Source organism: Schistocerca gregaria, chromosome 4 (assembly GCF_023897955.1).
Source record: "Schistocerca gregaria isolate iqSchGreg1 chromosome 4, iqSchGreg1.2, whole genome shotgun sequence".
NCBI classification, from domain to species: domain Eukaryota; kingdom Metazoa; phylum Arthropoda; class Insecta; order Orthoptera; family Acrididae; genus Schistocerca; species Schistocerca gregaria.
In genome coordinates this window covers 499,126,643-499,152,416 of record NC_064923.1, presented here as the reverse complement: position 1 = coordinate 499,152,416, position 25,774 = coordinate 499,126,643, and the positions used below count along the sequence as shown (strand labels likewise).

General features: G+C 41.7%; 1 protein-coding gene across 1 annotated transcript in view; it reads left to right on the top strand.

The window, feature by feature from the left end:
* Positions 1 to 25,774, top strand: part of LOC126268181 (valine--tRNA ligase) — a 209,065-nt gene that overhangs the window by 22,783 nt on the left and 160,508 nt on the right. The window contains exons 4-5 of the mRNA XM_049973783.1: positions 19,228 to 19,392; positions 21,093 to 21,294. Coding sequence (XP_049829740.1) covers positions 19,228 to 19,392; positions 21,093 to 21,294 — 367 coding nt within the window. The remainder of the gene's footprint in view (positions 1 to 19,227; positions 19,393 to 21,092; positions 21,295 to 25,774) is intronic.

The window sequence follows — 25,774 nt, the reverse complement described above, 5'->3', positions numbered from 1 at the left end:
AAGTTGCCATTTCTTCTTCTTTCTTCCAGTTTACTCAGGTCTCATCTCCTTAAATTCCTATCTTTTTGTAGCGTCTTCAGTTGTAATCTACAGTTCATAACCAGTAAATTGCGGTCAGAGTCCACATCTGCCCTGGAAAATCTTACAATTTAAAACCTGGTACCTAAATCTCTGTCTTACCATTATATGATATATCTGAAACATTTCAGTGTCTTCAGGTCTCTTCCACTTTTTACAAATTTCTTTCATGATTCTTAAACCAAGTGTTAGTTATAATTAAGTTATGCTCTGTGCAAAATTCTACCTGGCGGCTTCCTCATTCTTTCCCCTCAGGTGGTTCGCAGTTCTGCCGTGAGTTCGTGCTTGGCGCACACTGGGCTCTGAGCTATTGCAGCCAATTCTTCCTTCCTCGCTACATTTCCTTCACCCTGCCCTCCTTCCCTATCCTCTCTCCTTCCCCTTTGTTCCCTCCTTCCCCTCTTGGTGTTCTGATTTATATCGACCTTGCTGTCCACCTGGTTTGCTGTATTGATCGCAATTTTGTTCCTTTTGCCTGTTCTTTCATCCTTTCTGGTGTTTAGGTCCCTGTTTGAGGTTGGACCTCAACTTCTGAATTTCCTGTTTTTAGTATGAGCCATTTGGGGAAGAACTCTCTCCCTAGCATCTGCAATGTAGATTCCTCTCCCTCCTTCCTTCACCCCTTCCTTCTTCCCTCCTTTCCCCACTGTAGCCTTCTTCCACCCTGCTACGTCACCAGCACGTGTAGCCAATCCGTGTGATGGGGCTGTTATGTACCCATATGGCTGAGCCCCCAGACAACACAGGGGTCACACTGCTAATACCTGAGCTGTTTCCTCCGCTTGTATGCCAAGGAGTGGTTGCTTATCATCTTGGAGCATTGGAACTCCTGCCAATGGCCATGTGCCAGACGGCCCTTGCTATGGCTGGATGGTGCCCATGGGGAGAGCCCCTGATCAGAGTGGATGGTATCAAGGCAGATGCTTGCCATATGAACCGTATCAAGCTGTAGAAACCTGGCCATTCTCCAACAGCTACCTCTTCGAATGGTGAAGGACCATTGAATGCTTCTTCGTATGACCCAGCAAACTTCCCTTCCCTCGCTACACCATGGGAGAAGGGCCAGGCTCACCATCTTGGGTTGAAATATATTCCCCATTACCTCGTCTGCCCTAGGACAGATGGGGGCACATTCACAAAGCCATTGTTTTTTGTGGAAAGTATCGAGGACAAATTTGGTGAAGTGGAGTCTCTTAGTAATATGTGGTCGGGTTCCCTGTTGATCAAAGCTGTTTCTGCCACCTAATCCCCATCTCTTCATGCCTGTGTTGTCTTGGCAATGTCCCAGTATCTATTACTCCTCACCAATCTCTGAGTATTGCTCAGGGAATGGTTTTTCATAGAGAAGTCATCCTGCAAACTGAAGAGGAACTCCGGGCTAATCTGGAGTGGCGTGGCATTCATTTTATTCGACATGTGCATAAGGGTCATGAAGGTAACCGCATTGATACTGGTGCCTTTATTCGGGCTTTTGAGGGGGATATCCTCCCAGAATAGGTCAAGGTTATGTGCTACAGATGTAACATTAAGCCATACGTCCCTCCACCTATGCGATGCTTTTGGTGCTTGCGATTTGGGCATATGTCTTACCGCTGTACGGCAGACACTCTGTCTGCTGACTGGACACCCACTCCATGAGGGAAGCCCCTGTGTTCTGCCACCTGTGTGTGTCAATTGTGCTGATCGCCACTCCCTTTGCTCACTGGATTGCCCAGCTTGCAAGAAGGAAACGAAGATCCAAGAATACAAGTCTCTGGATCACCTGTCTTATGCTCAGTCTCACCAAAAGTGTGAGAAGAGTCCATCTGGTGTCACTGTCTTTGACTTTTGCCTCTGTTACTTCATTTCCTCCTCCTACCTCTTCCTTACCCCAGCCCCACCACCCTCCGCTGCAGTTCCTGAGACCTCCCATCTGGGAGCCACTCTTCCTCCCCAGCAGAAGTAGTGCCCCCCTTCTTTGGCTCCTGCTGGTGATCAGGCTCCCTCCTGGGACCCCTCTGCCTGGTGTCTCTCAGGCCAGATGACTCCTATCACCACTTGGCCACGAGACGCACCATCTATGCACCCCAAGGTCACCCATTCTCTTTGGGTTTCAGATCTTCCCCTGCCCTCCTCCACCTCCGAAAGAGAAGATAAAGAAACGTAAATCCCAAGACGAGGGCCCACCTGGTGCCTCTCGGAGATGCCATTTCCCTCCTTGCAACCTGAGTCTGATATTTATTTATGAATGTCACCCCATCCTTGTCAGTGACGACTACTGGTCAGATGACATGACCACCTCTCATCTTCTTTACGACTAACCTGGACTCTCACCACATGATCATCCAGTGGAATTGAATGAATACTATTGTCACTTGACAGAAATGCAATATTTTGTCTCCTCCTATTCTTCAAGAAACACATTTCCATGATGACCACTCTCCAACATTCCGTGATTATCGGGTGTTGTGTCGGAACTGTGCCGGCCTCCAGGGCAACATCGATTGGGGTCTGCACTTTGGTTCTGTCTGATGTTATTTGTGATTAGTGACTGGGGCTTCCATGGTCCCCTTCCAATTTTTATATGTGAGTTTTTATCTCACTTGCTTTTCCAGGTTTGAGTTGTCACTTCACTCAGCGCCCCCTCGAATTCAGGAGAACGGTATCCCACAGGGTTCTGTGCTAAGTGTCTCACTCTTCCTCATTGCCATCAATGGGCTTGTGATATCTGTTGGGCATCTGGTTACACCAGCATTGTACAACAATTTTTGCATCTGATGCAGCTCCCACTTGGTAGCATCTGCTGAGCACTGGTTCCAAGGTGCCATGCATTAGGTTCAGTTTTCTCCCTCCACAATGCAGGTTATGCATTTTTGTCATTGACCTGCAGTACATCCTTATCCATAACATTATTTAAGCGACCATCTCCTCAACGCTGTAGCACAGTCCTGTTTCTTAGGCCTTGTTTTTGATAACAATCTGACATGGCTGCCCCACATTTGCCACCTAAAAACTACATGTATGCAGAAGCTTAGTGCTCTCCAACTCCTGGCCCACCCATTTTGGTGTGCAGACCGCTCCACTCTTCTCCATCTTTACCGTGCTCTGGTCTTGTCCAGAAAAGTTTATGGTGGTCAGGTTTATGGCACAGCAGCTCCTCCCACTTTAAAACTGCCTGACTCTGTTCACCATTGTGGAGTGTATCTGGCTGTTGGTGCCTTTCGCACTAGTCTCATTGACAGTCTCCTCCCAGAAATGGGGATGTCCCCTCTACAAAAGTGATGGAGCCAACTCCTGGTTCCTTATGCAATCGCCATTCGCCAATTCCCTGACCATCCCCTGTACCCTGTGCTCTTTGCCAACGAGGGATGTCTCCCTTCTCACACCTCCCCGCAGGTATGATTGCTGGTTGGCATGTGTCTTACTTCCCCCTTTCGGGACCTCCATCTCCACTCACTGGAATGCACCCTGTGTCTTTCCTCCCGCATCCCCCCTTAGATGGTGCCTAGACCACGGATTAGGACGGATGTATTCCAGTGTCCTAAGATCTCTGTTGTTCCTATGGTTTTCTGGCATCTTTTATGTGTCTTCCTTTCAGAGTTCTTTTACACTGATGGTTCTAAGACAATTGATAAGGTGGGATACATTTTCATTTCACCTACTGGCCTCGAACACCATTTACTGCTGGGATCACGTAGTGTGTTCATAGCAGAGCTTCTCGCTATTCACAGAACCTTCCTTTTCGTTTCTCAGACCTCCCTCTGCAGTGTTTTAGTTTGTTCAGACTTCATGCTCAGCCTGCAGGCAATTGACCAATGCTAATCTTGTCACCCTTGGTCGCTGGTATCCATGACCTTCTCTCTGCCCTTGGTCGTGCTGTCTGCTCAGTTGTCTTTCTCTGGGTCCCAAGTCATGTGGGCATCCCAGGGTTTGGCTAGAGAAACAGATACTTACCCCCACATCCTTTCATGATTCTAGCTGTGGATATGTGGCTCTACATCAAATGTCTCTTTGCCCAAAAGTGAAATGACATCTGGTGCACTACTGCTCATAGCAATAATCTCCGCACTGCAGTTTGGCACTCTTCCTTCCGCTCCTCTCCAATGGAGTCTACTGTTTTATGCTGTCTACGCATTGGTCATACCCATTGTTTCCTCCTACATAACAACCCAGGCCTACATTTCAGTTAGGCTGTTTGTGTCAGGATCCTCAGCTGAGAAACCTAGTGCAACTGACCAGAAACCTAGTGCAACTGACCACTGCACTTGAGATGGCATGGCTCCACGTCACTGTAGGTATCTTCCAGAACTTCATTGACTCTCTCCCTGCATGTCTCACAGTGGTTTTCCCAGCAAAAGGTGTTATTCAGGCTTTTGACAGGTAGTTACTGTAACTGGACAATGTAGTATCACACTTTCCAGGCAAATTATTAAAGCCCAAGTTACAAAATTTTGTTTGATTTACATGGCACCAAGGAACTTATTGCTTCTGCTGGATGTTTTTCTTGGTGGAACTGTCACCATGGAATTTGCCAAATGTATGAATGAGTACACTAAGCAGATTCAGAAGGATGTAGGTTGCAGTAGGTACTGGGAGATGAAGAAGCTTGCACAGGATAGAGTAGCATGGAGAGCTGCATCAAACCAGTCTCAGGACTGAAGACCACAACAACAACAACAACAACAACAACAACAACAACAACAACATGTTAAATGAGAAATATTGTCTTCGATTGTGATTTACACTTTCTTGTAATTCTACACAATGTACTGTTAGATGAAAATTTAAATCATCATCAAATGTATAATTCTGATGAAATGGCACTTCGGGTTTCATGATGAACACAGACACAATTACCCCCCTCCTTACCACAAATAAATCTGGTAGCCATAATCTGAAAAGGCAAAAGTAAAAGCCTGATATAGTCCAAGCACGTAAATATACACGGAAGCGTCGAAGAAACTGGTGAAGGCATGCGTATTCAAATAGAGAGATGTAAACAAGCAAAATATGGCACTGCGGTCGCCAACTCCTGTGTAAGACAAAAAGTGTCTGGCATAGTTGTTAGATTAGTTACTGCTGTTACAATGGCAGGTTATCAAGATTTAAGTGAGTTCTAACGTGGTGTTATAGTTGGTGCACTAGCAGTGGACACAGCATCTCCGAGGTAGCGATGAAGTGGGAATTTCCCCATATGACAATTTCAGGAGTGTACTGTGAGTATCAGGAATCTAGTAAAACATCAAATCTCAAACATCGCTGTGGCCAGAAGAAGATCCTGCAAGAACCGGACCAATGACGACTGAAGAGAATTGTTCAACATGACAGAAATGCAACCCTTCCGCAAATTGCTGCAAATTTCAATGCTGGGTCATCAGCAAGTGTCAACATGAGAACCATTCAACAAAACATCATCGATATTAGCTTTTGGAGTTGAAGGCCCACTCGTATACCCTTGATGACTGCACGACACAAAGCTTTATGCCTTGCCTGGGCCTGTCAACACCGACATTAGACTGTTGATAACTGGAAACATGTTGCCTGGTTGGTCGAGTCTCATTTCAAATTGTATCGAGCAGATGGATGTGTACAGATATAGAGATAACCTCTTAAATCGATGGACACTGCATGTCAGCAGGGCACTGTTCAAGCTGGGGGAGGCTCTGTAATGGTGCTGGCTGTGTGCAGTTTGAGTGATATGGGACCTCTGATATGTCTAGATATGACTCTGACAGGTGACATGTGCGTAAGAATCCTGTCTGGACACTTGTAGCCCTTCATGTCCATTGTGCATTCCGATGGACTTGGGCAATTCCAGCAGGACAGTGTGACACCCCACAGGTCCAGAATTGCTATAGAGTTGCTCCAAGAATGCTCTTCTGAGTTTCAACACTTCTGCTGGCCACCAAACTCCCCAGACACGAACATTATTGAGCACATCTGGAATGCCTTGCAATATGCTGTTCAGAAGAAATCTCCACCATCTCGTACTCTTACATATTTATGGAGAGCCCTGCAGGATTCATGGTGTCATTTCCCTCCAGCACTACTTTGGACATTAGTCGAGTCCGTGCCATCTCGTGTTGTGACACTTCTGCGTGCTCGCGGGGGACCTGCATGATATTAGGCAGGGGTATTAGTTTCTCTGGCTCTTCACTGATTAATCATTACAGTTCATTTACATACATTCAAAGAATATTTGGATTACTTGTGAACATCTCCATAAAGTGGTCTCAAGAAGACATTGATATGTCAGTAAGAAAGCACCTTTAGATCACGTAAGTTGAGAGAAGCAGCTCAACTAATCTTTGATCACTATCGAGCTCACCTACCTGTTGATGTGTTGTAGTCAGGAGATGGAAAATAAAAACTTTTGCCTACATGCACAATGGCATTAATGCAGCCACTGGATCAGGGCATTGTACAAGCATGTAATACTCATTGTTGTCATGAATTTTTCACTTCAATAGTAAATTCAGGTGAGGAAATGGAAACATTCATCAATTTTTATGTGTGAAGAATGTTGTGTATTCAGTAGGCCTGGCATGTCTAATGATCAGTCTGACGACTAGTAGGAATTGTTGGAACAAGTGTCCCAAAGAAGGAAATGCAACAAATGAAGAATGTAGTGACACAGGTATCAACATTAAGAGCATTCAGTCAACACATGACACTCTGGAGTGCAGTATTGATATTGAATGCTTGAACATTGGAGCCTCGTTGTCAATGACTGCCCAATTTCAGAGGTCATGGTTGATAGCATTGTTATTGATTCTGTATGAAATGAGAGTGGTACAATGGTTTGACATGAGGAAGAAGAAGAAGAAGGGAACATAGATGATGATCCCAGTTTACATAAACTATTTGATAGTATTAACAAAGTAATTATGTGAATGGGTAGGTAAAGTGAACTAAACCATATTTAGTTCTTGCACCTGATGAACAAAAACAATATTCACAAAAGAAAATGTATGACCTAAAAAAAAATTGTAGTGTATTTTATGTGCGATAGTGCAGTACCTTATTTTACTGGAATTACTATAATGCTATTTTTTGGTTACTGTTGAGTGAAGTTTGTGATTCCTCAGCTCACTCCCGACGTACTATAGTTGCGCTATAATGTAGGGGTAAATCAGTCTTTCAACAACTGCATTACATCTACTGTGTTTATGGATCATGGTACATTTTTTCATTTCATTCATTTACACTTTTTATTCTGTGTTATAATTTTTTTCAGAAGAATCGCATATAGGTAAAAAAAAGTGTGGTTCTTCATGAGTCACAGGAGTTAGCATTACAATAGCAGTGTATAAATGTTGTGGATGTCTTTCATGGAAGCAGACCTCCAACACAATTACATTATTACCTTTTAAACCATTTGTTTTTGTGTAATAGTAGATGTGGTCTCTAGACAAGTTTGCCTCTTTAATAACTGACTTCAGTGTCAGGACACATGGCCATACATGAAGGGGTCAGCAGAAGAAAGTGCTAATCTAAATGAACGTAATTTGAATTACTATTTGTTATATGCTAGTAAAATTCGAAGATAGGAACATAGGTGCAGCAGGGTAAAACATTTTTTTTCGTAACTTGGTACCAGTATGTGGTGCAGTTGTGTCCACAACACACAACATTTTCTGACTATCAAAGTGAATGTTAGCACTTTCTTCCAGCCCCCTGCGGGTCCGGGGATTGGAATAGGCCCGCAGTATTCCTGCTTGTTGAGGTGACTTTTCGGCCCTATAAGTTCAGGACCCATTTTATGATTTGACCTGTCACTTTCCAAATTCTATAGAAGTGCGTACCATATGGGGAAGAACGCTTTATGTGGTGCACCAGTTATCTGCAGTACCATTAGATTCGATCTTCTGAACCTCTTCTTGTCATTGCTTTGTATCTCCATCTGCAGTTCAACTATTTGGGCGAGGACTCTTTCTGGGGTACGTCATTTTGTTCTGTTGCCTCCTGTCCTCTTTTGCCCCCATGACAATGTTGGATTTCTGTGCACCCAATATCCAGCACGATAGCCAGTCCGTTGTGGTGGGGCCATCATGTACCAGTTTGGTGGTAGCCCCCTGGCGACATAGGTATCACACTGCTTATGCCTGAGCAGCAAACTCCCCATGTATGCCAAGGAGTAGAATCCCGTCTTCTTCGGGCATCAGGACTCCTGGTAACGGTCGTCATGCCAGGTGGCCTTTTGCTGTGGCTGGGTGGTGCCCATGTGGAGAGGCCCTGATCAGAGTGGGTGGCATTAGGGTGGATGACCAGCAATGAAGCGGACCAAGTTATATCTTCCTGGTGACCGTATGGCGCCAGCAGTCTTTAAGAAGGGAAAGATCTAATACAATGTTGACAGGTATGACCCTAAAACGTTTCCCTCACTCGCCTTCCCATGGGAGGAATGTAGGGCTACAGAAAGAAGAGAGCCATATTTGCCTTGGCATTTAGTCTACAGCAGAATGGCCATTAAAGAGCGTAGTTGGGCTCTGCAGTAAAATAAGCAGCACCCTTCCCAGGAGTACCTAATAGCTTTTAAAAGGTTTCGTGCCCGTGTTCGCCAGCTTATAAAAAGATGGAAACAGGAGTGCTGGGAGAGGTATGTCTAGACCATTGGGTGCCATATGTCATGTTCCCAAGTCTGGTTGAAGATCAGATGTGTTTTTGGGTACCAGACCCTGGCATTCATATAAATGTAGTGTTATCTATTGACACAAATGCACTTGCCGAGAACTTTGCTGCACACTGTGCTCGTGCCTCTGCGTCGGATAATTCCCCCACCCCCCAACCCCCCGGCTTTCGCACTCTCAAATGGCGGATGGTGGAAGGGAAACTTCTCTCGTTCACTAAACACCACAGTGAACCGTGTAACGCTCCATTTACTGAGTGGGAGCTCCTCATCGCCCTTGTTCATTGCCCTGACACAGCTCCTGGCCCAGGTCGGATCCACTCTCAGATACTTAAACATCTCTCATCGGACTACCAGCGACATATCCTTGTCATCTTCAACTGCATCTGGAGCCATGGCGTATTCCCATTGCAATGGCAGGAGAGCACCCTCATTCCTGCGCTGAAACCTGGTAAAAACCTGCTCGATGTGGATAACTGTCGGTCCATCAGCCTCCCCAACGTTCTTTGTAAGCTGCTAGAAAGTATGGTGAGTCAGCAGTTGTGTTGGCTCCTGGAGTCATGTGGCCTACTGGCTCCAATGCCAGGGCAGTATCCACTAGGGTTGCTCTACCACTGATAATCTAGTGTCCCTCGAGTTTGCCATCCGAACAGTCTCTTCCAGATGCCAACACCTGGTTGCCGTCCTTTTTGATTTACATAAGGCTTACGACACAATCTGGCAACATCATATCCTTGTACATAAATGAGTGGGGTCTCAGAGCCCTTGTCCCTATTTTTATCCAAAATTTCCTGTCACTCCATACTTTCTGTGCCCAAGTTGGTCCCTTCTCTAGTTCCCCTCATATCCAGGAGAATGGGTTGCCGAAGGGCTCTGTATGGAGTGTATCGCTATGTTTAGTGCCCATTAACGCTCTAGCAGCAGCTGTAGGGCCATCCTTCTCACCTTCTCTGTATGCAGATGACTTTTGCATTTCCTACTGCTCCTCCAGTACTGGTGTTGTTGAGCGGCACCTACAGGGAACAACCCACAAGGCGCAGTCAAGGGGTCTAGCCCACAGCATCCAGTTTTCAGCCATGAAGTCGTGTGTTGCACTTCTGTCGGTATCGTACCATTCATCCGGAACCAGAACTTTACCTTGATGATGATTCACTCACTGTAGTGGAGACATGTTGAGTCTTAGGACTGGTTTTTGACACCCAACTGACTTGGCTGCCACCTTTGTCAGCTTACCTGGAAGTGCTGGCAGCACCTCAGTGCCCTCTGCTGCCTGAGCAACACCAACTGGGGTGCAGATCGTTCTACGCTGCTGCAGCTCTACAGAGCCCTTGTTCAATACTGCCTTGATTATGGCAGTCTGATTTATGGTTCAGCGGTGCCCTTAGCGTTGTGGTTGGTCGACCCAGTGCATCACTGTGGTGTTTGACTAGCGACGGGAGCTTTTAGGATGAGTATGGTAACCACTGTACTGGAGGAGGCTGGAGTCCTTCCATTGCAGATCAGGCGTGCACAACTGCTTGCCAGTTAGGTTGCACACATTCATATTTCTCCTGAGCATCAAAATTACCATCTCTTTTTCCCAACCACAGTGGTTCATCTCCCACATTGGCATCCCAGGTCAGGGACTATGATTGCAGTTTGCATCTGACCCTTTCTGTCTGAACTGGAGTCCTTCCCTTTACCACCCCTACTTGAGGTCCATTCACATTCACCTCCATGGTGTAAACCTAGGCCGAAGCTTCCTCTGGACGTTTTTCATGGCCCTAAGGAGTCAGTTAATGCAGTGGCTCTTCGCTGTCACTTTCTCTCGATTCTTGACATGTCTTGGGGCTCTGAAGTGGTTTACACCGACAGCTTGATGGCTGATGCTCACTTTGGCTTTGCTTATGTTCACCGAGGATGTATTGAACAGCACTCCTTGTCAGATGACTGCTTTGTTTTACTGCTGGTGTCCATATCTCATGCTCTTGAGCATATCTGTTCATGTTCTGGTGAGTCGTTTCTTCAGTGTACTGACTCCTTGAGCAGCCTACAAGCTATTGACCAGTGCTACCCTCGCCATCCTTTGATAGCGACCATCCAGGAGTCCATCTGTGCTCTGGTATTGTCCCGTCATTCAGTGGTGTTTGTCTGGACTCCAGGACACGTCCGAATCCCAGGTAACAACCTTGTTGACAGGCTGGCCAAACAGGCAATGCGGAAACCGCTTCTGGAGATGAGGATCTCTGAAACTGACCTGCATTCAGCATTACGCTGCAAGGTTTTTCAGCTTTGAGAGACGGAATGGCATAACCTCGGACCACACAACGAACTTCCTGCCATTAAGGAGAATACGAATGTGTGGAAGTCCTCCATGCAGACCTCTTGCAGGGACTCTGTGATTCTCTGCTGGCTCTGCATTGGCCACACTTGGTGACCCATGGCTATATCCTACGTTGTGAAGACCCCCGTCAGTGTCGGTGTGGCATCTGGTTGACAGTGGCCCGTGTTCTGTTGTCCTGCTTTGGCTGCCCTGGGACAAAATCTTCAGTTACCGGACTCGTTACCATTAATTTTATCTGACAACGCCTCATCAGCTGATTTAGTTTTACATTTTATATGTGAGGGTGGGTTTTATAGTTCTATCTAAGTGTTAGCATATGTCCTTTGTCCCTTTGCGACCACGGTCATCTGCTCTCGTTTTAATCCCTCTTACCAGTTTCTTGTGTCTCTCTCTGGTTTTCTTCCTATTTTGTTCATTGTAGTGTTTGTTGTTCTTGTGGTTTTTCCCCTTTTTCTCTTAGTTTTGTGCTGTGAGTGTCATTTGTTTTAGTCTTTTTGTTGTGGATTTGTTTTAATAGGAACAAGGGACCGATGACCTAGCAGTTTGGTCCCTTCTCCCCTCTCTAAACCAACCAACCAACCAACCAACCAACCAACCAACTAACTAACTTTCTTCTGCCAACCCCATCATATTGTTCCAGAATCATAACATTGAGGGAAATTGATTAGTAGTAGTTATATAAATATTCCTACTAATCAGCAGCAGATGTGTACAGACATAGGAAAACAGTGATGCATGCAATAAATTTCATTCACCAGACAAGAGTGAGGAACAAGAATCGCTACAATTCAGTTGGTTAAGAGAGCTATAGTAGAATAGGATAAGAGGAAAGTGAAGTTGTCAATACAAACAGTAAAAGGGGTTTAAAAGCCAAACTGCAAGAGAAAGTGAGGGATCACCTTTTTTTCATTTGGAGTTAGCTGTGTCTTCTTGATTCGGACATTCACTCCAGCTACTGTTATTTCAATTTTAGGCAATGCCATCATAGTTACCAAAGTAAATATGTATATTTTTAAATACGGTGTACACTGTGTACAAACATTCGATGCTGTCTTAGTTTCGACAGTACAAGTGGCCCTGTTACATTAGGTCATATCAAGATTTTGTATCTCTGTACATGTCGTAATCTCCTTTAGGATCTATCAATATCTAAGCTCTAATCAAAAATTTTTGTGCTTGCTGATTCATTGTGAGATAATTATAATATTTGAAACTGAATAACACACAGTCTTCTTCTCATATCTCTCTCTCTCTCTCTCTCTCTCTCTCTCTCTCTCTCTCTCTCTCTCAGAGAGAGAGAGAGAGAGAGAGGAGCCATACATGTCAATAGAATTGGATCTTACAAAGTTAACAAGTAAACCCATAAGGAGAAATGTGCATTAGCTTCATTTAGTTAAGTTTTACCCTAAGCCAGGTGCAAGATTCTTAGCGTTAACAAGGAAATACTCCCTTTGTCAGAAAAGTTCCAAGACAAGCTGTTTTTCTTATTTCTGAGTTTGCAATACTAAAAAGGAACATGTGTCATTTTTATGTTGTCTGCTATGTGTGTACCCTTGAAGTGACATTGACCATGTTTCCGCACAAACTCACCAGGTGGCAGGACTGTGCTTAGCAACACACTGTTTTGGTTCCTGGCGCATTCGTTATGATTACACAATGGATATTGATTGTGAGCAAAGAGTGAGCATTAAGTTCTGCATTAAGCTTGGGAAAATCCCTAGTGAAACATGGCCAATGATTTAAGCAAGCATATGCAAGTGAGGCACTTTCAAGAAGTTGTGTGTTTGAGTGACACAGAAGGCTTCAGGAAGGCAGAGATTCAGTGTAGGGCAATCCCAGAGCTGGGTGCCCATCTACAGCACGTACCGATGCAGGTGTGCAGCATGCAAGGCAGTTACTGCAAGAAGACCACCATGTAATTGTGAATGTGCCATCAGAACAACTCAATTTGAATTGTGATGTGTGTCATAAGATTTTATGCGAAGATTTAGGGAAATGGAAACTTAATGCAAAACTTGTTCCTCGAACACTAATAGATTAATGGAAAGAGGAAAGACTTAGAATTTCTGCTGAGCTACTGGATAGAGTCAAGACGTGATCCCATATTTCTGTCAAAGATTATTGCTGGGGATGAAAGTTAGTGCTACCAATATGATCCTCACATGAAGCATATTAAGTGCTGAATGGCAGAGTCCTGGATTACTTGTCTTGAAAAAAAGTCAGGTGATAATTTTCAAGAACAAAGACAATGTGGGGGGCATTCTTTGATAGTGAAGGATTAGTTCACCATGAGTATGTTCCTCCAGGTCAAACAGTGAACCAAACTCATTACCTTACATCGGTGACAAGCAAATTTATGTCGCCACCATGATTTGTGGTATTCACAGGAGTGATTCTTACTATATGAAATGCAGGGCCCCACACTGCTTTATCGGTAACAACCGAGTATCTGGTCAGACATTCTGTTATTGCCACCCCACATCCGCCATATTCACCTGACCTCTCACCTTACAATTTTTTCTTGCTTCTTTGAGTGAAAAGAAAACTGAAAGAAGAGCTTCATTAATCTGTAGCAGACATCCAGTATACCTCAGTGCAGATGCAAGCTTCACATTGATCATTGAGCAGCTGTAGAACCATTTGAGCTTAGAGTTGAAGGTATTACAAAGCCAGATTATAACAACAAATAGGATGTAAATGGTTTAAAAAAGGCTAAACTGTGTGGGTAGATGGCTCAGTGGGCCAATTTCCTACTACAAATCTTAAGGTCTGGTGTTTGGTCTCCACTTTGTCCTAGGATTTTTTTCTGTTACTAGCAGTGGCTTATTAATGTGAAAAATGCCAAAACTGCACAGTGGGGTGGAGTCCATGTTTAACTGTAAGTTGCCCTATATGGTAAGTCATGTGAAAGGCCAGAACATGGTAACAGCATTCTATTTGCAATAGGACCATTTCTGGTACAGCACTGTGATATTCAAAGCAAATTTTGGGCTAATGTCAGCTTTATCTCAACTTATTTATGGCTGTTATATACAAAGAGGTGAGTGTTGCCCCCTCCTTATGCAGTATGTACCTTTGTGTTTGACACTTTGGTCAAACAAACTGCTCTTCTTCATATGATTTACATTACTAAATTACACACATTGCCATCTTGTAAAGCCTTTGTAATACCATAAAGGTTGTTTGTATATTGGGAGATATATTCAATTAATTGCTTCATATATCTCTGAGATATAGCAAAATGACTTTTGATCCAGTCAGCAAATGAGAGATATTGGGTGCCATTCAATTTGGCTTGTTTTCTTCCAAATGAATTATTTGGGACAGGTCTCTGTTGAAGTAGGTATGAAAGAGAGAAGTGATAAACATCCATCTCTTGTAGCCTTCAAGACCGACTGTAAGTGTTTCACATATTGAATATTGTACAGTGCACACCTGACAAAAATTTGGCTATGTGGGTGACTCAGGAGAAACGCTTGTCTCACAGTTCTTGTCACGGCCAAGCATGAACTTGTGTTGTGAACATAGTCTGTAAATTATGAAATTGGATACCAGATTAATGCAGTCCTCAATTAGGAAATAAAGCATTGGTGACATCTTCTAAGACAAAAATGGTAGTTACTACTGGCGTTATTACAACAAGAATTGTTAATTTTCTACAAACATATTTGCACCTAGCTAAGAGGTTGACATGGCCCATCAGTGGAATAGACCCATTTATATATATCGCCACTTACTGCTGTGTTCTTGAGAACGGTGGGGAACCAAGGTGGTAGTGTGTGTTGACAGTAATTAATGGTTCAGCAGCCCCCATGTCAACTTGATACTCCACATTCTCACCATTAATGCAGAACATGAGGATCACCGTGGCTGGAATTTCATCTAATGTCTCAAATACTGGTGCTACCCTGTTAGACTGCCTGTGTCTGTAAAGGTGCCCACACCAATGGGCAAGGTAGGCTGAGTCCCCCTCTCCCCCCCCCCCTTCCTCTCAAGGAAAGGAAAAAAATACAGTGTAGTCAGGTGTTTTTCTTTCAAGAAAACAATTTAAACATCATTATTACACAGGTTTAAAACAAGGTCAGAACTGGAATTTTTTTATGGCAGCTTACAAGTTGCCATTTGTCGTCCAAAATAATATAATATACCATAGTTGCAGGCGCAGTCTCCTCCCCTATCCCCCCCCCCCCCCCCCCTCCTCCTCCCTACAAACTATTGTGTGGGTGCCCTTGTGTGATTGTGAAGGTGATAACAACATGGACAAGACTTCCATAACTGATTGTACCATTTTGTACTATGAGGGATGCTTGTTGACAAACATTGCAGAAGTACATCATCTGACTTTCTACCAATATTGCATCCAACCATCAGTGAACTAACTACACTGCCTGACAGAAAAGTGAAGCACCCAGAAGGGGAGGAGGAAACAAAATGAAGCAACATAGGCTGAGAGGGTGTATTATGTTATTGTGTTTACAGTACTGAGTCAGATTTAAAACTAACTTGGAACCCACTTGTCTGTATGTTACTGCAACTGTTCTGACCTGTATGCATCACTAATTTGAGTGGGAATGGTGTCATAAGGTCATTGTGTCCTCTCCTGAGACAACTGGCCTACAACTGTTATAACTGGTCCTTCGTTCCCCAGATACGGACCCTGGGATGATGGTGACACCCAAGCATGTCTCACACATTATATCAGAATCTTCCTGGCCACAGGAGTATCTCAACACTTATGTGGACTCACTATGATGCTAACAACTCACGGAAACAGTGCAATCTGTGGACGAGCATTGTCCTATTGAAAAATTGCACCACAATACTGTAATGTGAAAAGTAACAAGTGAGGATGCAGGATGACTGTGGCGTACCATTGCACCATCATAGTTCCCTCAATAACTGGCAGATGTGACTTGAAGCCATGCTCGATGGATTCCTACACCGTAATGCCAGGAGTAATATCAATGTGCCTCTCCAAAACTTTGGAAGAACCGTACATATATACATATCCACAGGTCATACTTGCTGACAATGTCCATCCAGGATTGTGCAGAACTGCGATTCATTGCTGAACACAGTACAGCACCAATCATCTCCAGTTCATGTTTCTTGGTCATGGACATCTCCAAATACATTTGTTTGTGTTGTAATGGCAACCTACACATGGGATGGTAATTCCCTAGTACAGCTCCTTCTAGCCTCTGACCAGTGGTGTAAGATGACACAGAATGTTGCAGAGAGTCTATTACTTGTCCTCAAATAGCAGGAGCAAATGTGAAGAGGTTATGGTGTGTTTGGTGCACAATATGATGAACCTCCCTCACAGTTGTCAGATATGACCAACCGGAACGAGGAGAGTGCTTGTTCCCATATCTCATGGAGATCAACATCGGAGCACTGTCATATCTGAACAGCCCATGAATTTGAATATCACACTTTTTGGCCAGATGGCCAAATAGAAACACACAATGAGGCTCTATGAAACTATTTTAGATGCTGTTAATGCTGTCTCGGAGAATATGTGGCATCTTCTTGTACTTCACAATCATCACTCAACCTCTGACATTCATGCCCATTATATGTCCTACCAGACCTGGTAACAAGACTAAACATGAACAAAACTAAAGCACTCTGGTGGCTGTTCTTCCTGTCATTAAAAAATTGCAACTCTTATCATTTGGATAGCTGCCAATCGTATGTACGTGTATGAAATTAAATTAACATCTGATCATGTCTTCTAGGTGCTTAACTTTTTTTGTCAGGCATTGTACATATCATATTGTTGTGAGTGACAACTGACACCAGAGAGACCTTAGGACCAACAAAGTTTCTGCGTATACTGTACATTAGAACTCTTATAACATCATAAAAAATATGACAACCAATTCTTAGTTCTGATTGTGTTAATGGTGATTTCCATAGCTCCAGAATGCTTGGACCTATAATGGAACTGCCGATGATGCCCAAGAGGTTGAATCCTTCTAGTATAATTTTAATATTCCACATGTGGTACTTCCCTAGGAAGCTCTTTTATGTGAGTGTCTCAAGAGGGCAGCCACTCTGTATTCAGTTCTGAGTCCAAGGGGGAATTCTGTCAGAAGTGAGCAAGTGTTCCAAATACTTTGTGAACCAATGCATAAACAGAAACTAGACACACTCTCCTTCGGCCAGTCGTACAGCATTCCTGAAATGACAAAATTTCTGCCTTCAGTTGTAATTATTGTTTATTTTGCAGTGGTGGCAAATTTTGGTTATTAAGCCATTTTCAAGTGATAGTTGACATGCCTGAGGACAAGCCACCAAGCTGTTCAGCCATCAGCATATGGCAAGAAAACATAAAACTTAGAAATAAAAGTTTTATGTTTGCCTGGTAGTGAAGCTAAAATATAGGATTTCGATCTCATTAGCAATGTGCAAAAGTGTCTTGACCAATAGCAGCATAGATTAAGAAAATGACTTCTACAGAAGAAAGTGTATGACTGTAAAGGTATTGGACATCAGACAGATGACCAACTGTTTTATTCACAAACTGAAAGTTTATTGTGGCAAAGCAGTAAAAAAGGCTTAGTGGTGCTAAAAAGTGGACAAATTGAACATGCGCAATACAGGACCATCTAAGATGACTAATGACTTTCATCTCTGTTTTTGACTAATGTTACACTAAAATTCCTGGATGTAAGAGCAAATGACAACTTCAATGCTTAGAAGTGATTTATTATTTCCACACAAGTAAAATTTTAATGATAAGATTTTTGATTATCAGAACTTTGAGGGCATTTATCATACACATTACAATGGTATTACTTTTTACTAAGTTTTGTCACTTTCACTGCAGTGTGGTACCTATTGATACTTAATTGTCGCTATTTGTTGATCTTTAGATACTGCACCTCACATATCAATTTTGGCTAGAGAGTTCATTTCTGGTCCAGTTCACACTCTATTGTTTGGGTAGTTGGTTGGTACAATGTGTGCTGACTTCCTATAACGTGCTGCCCATAAAATACTTACTTAGCATAGAAAAATCAGGTAAATTACTCCTATCTTAATAACTATCAGTTTTTTATTTTAATTATTGAGTGGAAAATGGTTTTTATGTTGTGTTTCTCCATTATTCTGGTAATCTTGTCTGTGGATGGCCCTGTGCATAAGGAATGCCAAGCACCTGGTTTCTTCTTCTGGGGTGTTTTCTTTTTTCTTCTTGTTCAGCTGGAGAGCTCATCTAGTAACTGTTCTTATGAAAGGTTTCATACAGATCCTGTAACTGGGTAGGCACACTTTCCTAGTTGCATATGGTTAGTGCTCTATATATCTGGGTGGTAAACACAGGCTTGCGTTGTACTGGATGGTGGCAGTTTTGGTGTTTAGGTACAGATCTGTGGGTCTTCTTCCTGTAAATGCTATGTCCCAGCTTGGCATCAGGATTCTTATTCATCAGAATGCCTAGGAATGGTAGGCATCCATTTTCTTCTACCTCCCTTGTGAACTTGACATTGTCGTGTGTGCCGTTAAGGTGGCTCAGAAACTCTTGTAGCTTTTCTACACTATACAGTCAAACCACAAATTGTTTGTAGAGGGCATCCAGTGGCAACTCTGTCTGTCGGTCTGTAAAAATTTCCACTGTATTGGAAGTAGGTGATGGTGAATGCATGTCGAAACATTTGTCACTCTCAAAGTGATTATCCAGTAATAATAAAGAACCTTCTAATGGTAAATGCATCAAGAGAGACATGACAGTGAAGGTGACTAGGAGGTCACCCTTGTCCAGATGTCTCTCATAAAGCACTTTCACAAACTCTGTTGAGTTCTTGATGTGGCATGTACAGTGGCCCAAGAGAGGTTTTAGCAGTTGTGCCACGTGTTTGGCTGTGCCACCAACCACGACATTTCCTCTTCTTGAGACACGCATGTGGGTCACCCATTGGGCTCTCTGTAGAGTCTGTGGTCCAGCAGCTGTAAAGAAACAGACCAGATGCGAATCAGACATTGCCTGAAATAGATGTGAAGGAAACTTGTCAAAACGTCGCCACAACCTGATGCCACAACTTGGCTGATGACCAGACAAGATTTCATCTGTGAAATATGCCGAGAAAGTGTACATTCCCTTATTGTTGCCATTGTAATATAAGTATCCTCTTGTTAAATAGTACTATCAGGAACTAATGAAAATATTACCAATATTAATTACTGCTTAATTTAAATTTTGTGATGTCTGCAGGAACCGGATGAAAGGTCGCACAACATTATGGGTTCCTGGGTGTGATCATGCTGGAATTGCCACACAGGTTGTTGTGGAGAAGAAGTTATGGAAGGAAGAAAAGAAGACTCGCCATGATATTGGGAGAGAAAAATTTATTGAGAAAGTGTGGCAGTGGCGCAAGGAGTAAGTTTCTTTTATAGAGTTTCCGCTGTTGAGAGAGAGAATGTTTGGTTGCTGAAAAGCTGTACAGAGTAAAGAGGGCAGAGTTGTCAAGCTGTATAAAGATTAGAAAACAATATAATCTTTGTTCTTGAATGTTTGTGTCTTTAACAAACAAAAATGAAGAAAGGTAATCACTTACTTGTAGATGGATGATGAGTAGTGTGCAGTGCCACAGATAACAGATACAAAAAATTTATACTAGCCTCTGCCTTTCTTTGTTTTGTTCTTTTTTACTCCAGATAATGTATACAAATTTCTATCCTTGTAGAATACAGTATAACATACCAAAGGCTTTTTTAAAAGTGGAAGGTGCCATGTACAGAAGCAGACATTTGTTGTGTTTGAACAAAGGAGTAAATACAGACTCCATTTTGCCCTTACACTACATAACTACTACTACTTCAGTTCTTGTTGTTTTCTAAATTCAAAATTACTATTTTGTGATTCATTCCTATCATGTACTTGGATTTTTCTCCCTCTTTAATAACCTGAACCTCAACAAGATTTCAATTCTTAACTGTTCTTGTTACAAAAATTGGGACGGTTTTTATTTTAAACATCCATTTGTAGTCTTTGCACGTATTTGATTTTTTTCTTCACTCTTCGTGAAGACATGGCATTTATGTTTAGGAGACGAGGGGTTTATATAACCTAGTCATCATCCCTGTTTGTTTTCCATGGTATCTCCAAATTACAAATTCTGAGATGGTTTCTTTAGCAATCCAAACTTTGATTTCGTGTGTTATTCCCCTCTAACTGAGTTGGTACCCTATCTATAATTATACAGACTTTTAATGGCTCAGTAAACTCTTAACATTTCTTCCTCACATTTTATGACTTATTAATCTTCCTGGCGTAAAAGATTTGCTGAGGCTTTCTTGTTGAAAATGTGTTGTTTTTCCAATTTGGTACTCTATGTAGTGATGCTGAAGGTGAAATTGTCTCAAATTTAAGGTTACTTTGAACACTGTAGAGCTGTATGAGGCAAGGTCATATTGGATACTATGTGACCTTGTCTTCTTCTGACCTTCGTGTGGAGTATCTGAAGCAGCACAGTGTGGTGGTGCAATAGTTACAACTCTGTACTCTTAAGAGAAGCAGGGTTCAAATCCATGTACAGCCACACAGTTATATTTTAGGTGTTCTCCATAAATCACTTAAGGCAAATGCTGGTATGGCCTTTTGAAAAAGGCAGAGTAATATTTTACTAGACCCAAAAAAGTCCCTCAGCTACCTGAGTTTTTACTTTTACTACGTAAAAATGACAAAATATAAAGCATACTCTGAGACCTAGTGTTTAGCATCCAATAATTGGTTTTATAGCTTGTTTATTATATAGCCCAAAATTTAAACTGCCAGACAACTGGGTAAATAGTGCGCATTGTTTGCAATCTTACCTTAAGTGTGTACATTGACCAAACTGCAAAAAATGATTACTTTATTTGTATAGAGAGAAGTTTTAGAGTGAGTATCATAATTTGCTTGCATTCCACTCCCTCTGCATGCTGCATGTTTTTCTATTTTTTTATCAAACAAGAGAAAATATACATGATAATGCAGTAGATTTTGGAATTATAGTCTTTGAGTCAGGGTGAAGTATCTGTACCTTGAGGTTTTTATGAAATGAAGGTTATTTACACTTTTCTTTTTTGAATTTGCAGAAAAGGAGATACTATCTATGAACAGCTTCGTAGGCTTGGGTCATCACTGGATTGGGACCGAGCCTGTTTCACTATGGATCCAAAATTGTGTAGAGCAGTTACAGAGGCATTTGTACGCCTTCATGACGAAGGTGTTATATATCGAAGCAATCGTTTAGTGAATTGGTCATGTACTTTAAAGTCTGCAATATCAGATATTGAGGTATGCCATTAAAGTTCTTTTAAACTTCCTCTGTTATTTCAGTTCTAACTACCCACACAATGTTAAGATTTTGATTGAAAAACAATTTACATATTGAGATATGCAGTCCATGACAACAACGACAATAATAATAATAATAATAATAATAATAATAATAATAATAATAATAATAATAACAATAATAATCTCATCCACCACCACCACCACCACCATCAGTTACTTGTTGATTAGTTGACTGAATCTTATACTAGTGTACAGAGTAAAGTCCCGTCCATATTTTGCAGTAGCGACTCGGAAGTGTGGAGAGGAGAATATTTGATTTTTCATTAAGAGAATTCTGCCACCATTATTACATGGAGTCTCACAGATACTCATTATGAATAACAGTGAGCATCCAATCTGTGAATTCCTTATTGTCATAATAATGATTACTCTTCTATGGAATCTTTGAGTGATAGGAATATCAGTGTGTTTCACATACCAGTTTGTTGTTTGTACACTAGATGGAACTGGTTAATTATCCAGAACCCAAAGAGTCTAGAAGTGGCAGTGAAACACTTGCAAAAAGAGCATGTTTTGTGACACAATTTATTGAAGATAGTGATTTTCACCTGTGCACTTGAGGCTGCAAGTGACAAGAAAGGTGTTCTCTAATTTTTTTTGTACGTAAAACAGCATAGTGAACGCATTATTGTGGTCAAGATAGATACTAAGCCCACGCCTACCACAGTAGTACAAGTTTATATGCTAACTAGCTCCGCAGATGATGAAGAGATTGATGAAATGTATGATGAGATAAAAGAAATTATTCAGATAGTGAAGAGAGAAGAAAATTTAATAGTCATGGGTGACTGGAATTCAATAGCAGGAAAAGGGAGAGAAGGAAACGTAGTAGGTGAATATGGATTGGGGGGAAGAAATGAAAGAGGAAGCCACCTGGTGGAATTTTGCACAGAGCATAACTGAATCATAGCTAACACTTGGTTCAAGAATCATAAAAGAAGGTTGTACTGAGGGAAAAAGCCTGGAGATAGTGACAGGTTTCAGATAGATTATATAATGGTAAGACAGAGATTCAGGAACCAGGTTGTAAATTGTAAGACATTTCCAGGGGCAGATGTGGACTCTGACCACAATCTATTGCTTATGAACTGTAGATTAAAACTGAAGAAACTGCAAAAAAGGTGGGAATTTAAGGCGATGGCACCTGGATAAACTAAAAGAACCAAAGGTTGTACAGAGTTTCAGGGAGGGCATAAGGGAACAATTGATAGGAATGGGGGAAAGAAATACAGTAGAAGAAGAATGGGTAGTATTGAGGGATGAAGTAGTGTAGGCAGCACAGGATAAAGTAGGTAAAAGGACGAGGGCTGCTAGAAATCCTTGGGTAACAGAAGAAATATTGAATTTAATTGATAAGAGGAGAAAATATAAAAATGCAGTAAATGAAGCAGGCAAAAAGGAATACAAACGTCTCAAAAATGAGATCAACAGGAAGTGCAATATGGCTAAGCAGGGATGCCTAGAGGACAAATGTAAGTATGTAGAGGCTTGTCTCAACAGGGGTAAGATAGATACTGCCTACAGGAAAATTAAAGAGACCTTTGGAGATAAGAGAACCACTTGTATGAACATCAAGGGCTCAGATGGAAACCCAGTTCTAAGCAAAGAAGGGAAAGCAGAAAGGTCGAAGGAGTATATAGAGGGTCTATACAAGGGCGATGTTCTTGAGGTCAATGTTATAGAAATTTAAGAGAATGTAGATGAACATGAAATAGGAGATACGATACTGCGTGAAGAGTTTGACAGAGCACTGAAATACCTAAGTCGAAACAAAGCCCCGGGAGTAGACAACATTCCATTAGAACTACTGACAGCCTTGGGGGAGCCAGGCCTAACAAAACTCTACCATCTGGTGAGCAAGATGTATGAGGCAGGTGAAATACCCTCAGACTTCAAGAAGAATTTAATAGTTCCAATCCCAAAGAAAGCAGGTGTTCACAGATGTAAAAATTATCAAACTATCAGTTTAATAAGCCACGGCTGCAAAATACTAAGACAAATTGTTTACAGACGAAAGGAAAAACTGGTAGAAGCCGACCTCGGAGAAGATCAGTTTGGATTCCGTAGAAATGTTGGAACACGTGAGGCAATACTGACCCTACGACTTATCTTAGAAAATAAATTAAGGAAAGGCAAACTTACGTTTCTAGCATTTGTAGACTTAGAGAATGCTTTCAACAATGTTGATTGGAATACTCTCTTTCAAATTCTGAAGGCGGCAGGGGTGAAATACAGGGAGCAAAATGCTATTTACAAATTGTTTAGAAACCAGATGGCAGTTATGAGTGTCCAGGGTCATGTAAGGGAAGCAGTGGTTGGGAAGGGAGTGAGACAGAGTTGTAGCCTATCCCCAATGTTATTCATTCTGTATATTGAGCAAGCAGTGAAGGAAACAAAAGTAAATATTGGAGTTGGAATTAAAATCCATGGAGAAGAAATAAAAACTTTGAGGTTCGCCGATGACATAGTAATTCTGTCAGAGACAGCAGGGGACTTGGAGGAGCGGTTGAACAGAATGGATATGGTCTTGAAAGGAGGATATAAGATGAACATCAACAAAATCAAAACGAGGATAATGGAATGTAGCCGAATTAAGTCAGGTGATGTTGAGGGAATTAGATTAGGAAATGACACTTAAAGTAGTAAAGGAGTTTTGCTATTTGGGGAGCAAAATAACTGATGATGGTCGAAGTAGAGAGGATATAAAATGTAGACTGGCAATAGCAAGGAAAGCGTTTCTGAAGAAGAGAAATTTGTTAACATCGAGTTTAAATTTAAATGTCAGGAAGTCGTTTCTGTAAGTATTTGTTTGGAGTGTAGGCATGTATGGAAGTGAAACTTGGACGATAAATAGATTAGTCAAGAAGAGAATAGAAGCTCTTGAAATGTGGTGCGACAGAAGTATGCTGAAGATTAGATGGGTAGATCACATAACTAATGAGGAGGTATTGAATAGAATTGGTGAGAAGAGAAATTTGTGACACAACTTGACTAGAAGAAGGGATTGGTTGGTAGGGCATATTCGGAGGCATGAAGGGATCACCAATTTAGTATTGGAGAGCAATGTGAAGGGTGAAAATCGTAGAGGGAGACCAAGAGATGAATACACTAAGCAGATTCAGAAGGATGTAGGTTGCAGTAGGTACTGGGAGATGAAGAACCTTGCACAGGATAGAGTAGCATGGAGAGCTGCATCAAACCCGTCTCTGGACTGAAGACCAAAACAACAACAACAACAACGTAAAATAAGAGAAAGACAACCACTCACGTAGAGCAGATTGTGGTATGGAGCAGGGTAACATATAACACATAACAGAAAACAGCATCCACACAACCCATCAAGCATTGCACTTTTTCTGGCAATTGTACACACATTCAGACATACAACCGAACAGATATCCAAACACACAGTCCTGTGACCACTTTTTTTTAAATGAGATTCCTAAGAGATGGTGTCATGAAATTTAAGGAAGTTGAAAGCAATTGTGATTATTGACACATCATGGCTAGTGAGTTTACTACACCACATTACCACATGAATGACTACTGAGTGCTATAGACAGGAAATACAGTGAGCATGTAACACCACTTTGTGACAAAGGAAGCTGGGATATTTTTACTTCCCCTCTTGTTTTTCCATCTGCCTCCTTAAAATTCATGTTTTCATGTCTGACTAATTACCATTATCATACATGAATATAATCTGCATTTACATAAAAGAGAATGGTTGGCCCTCGGTCTTAAAGAGTATAACACCAGATCTAATTGTGTGCTTAGTTTTATGTATGTAGCTCATTTTCTAATCTATTTTGACTATTCCTAGTTAATATTTTCATTATAGGATGATATCAGTAATTGTCTTGAAACTTAAATTATGTAATAATTGTAAACATTTGGAAGACAAAATGCTAGTAATTTTAAAGTATTTATGTGGCTCTATTCAAAAATATGTTAACAAAGCCAGCCCTTAATTAATTCCAAAGTTATTAACAGTTTTGTCCAAAGTATTGTTTGCATACTTATATTTGTTAATTTCATGATTTAAACAAATGATTGGTCTTAACTCTTGCAATGGAAGAAACTGTTAAAAAGATGGAATCTTTTGATGTATTTAGTTAACTTAATAAGTTAAGTTTTAGTTGTAATTTCTGCAAATTTAACTTTGGACAATGTGTAGTTTCAGTACCTATTATTGTGAGGATATATATAAGAGCCCAATTTTTGGTTCTGAACAGTCTGTCCATGGCAGAGTTTCAGATGAGGAACCTGTGTTGATTAGAACAACAAAAATGCTTCAGCCTAACTGTGGAATAAGAGTTAAACAATTCGGCCGTGTGTAAAAACAGTGGCAGTGTCTCCTCCATACGTACCTTTCTATTCTTCAAGAACTGTGAACTTTGCGGTTAGGTTTTACTGC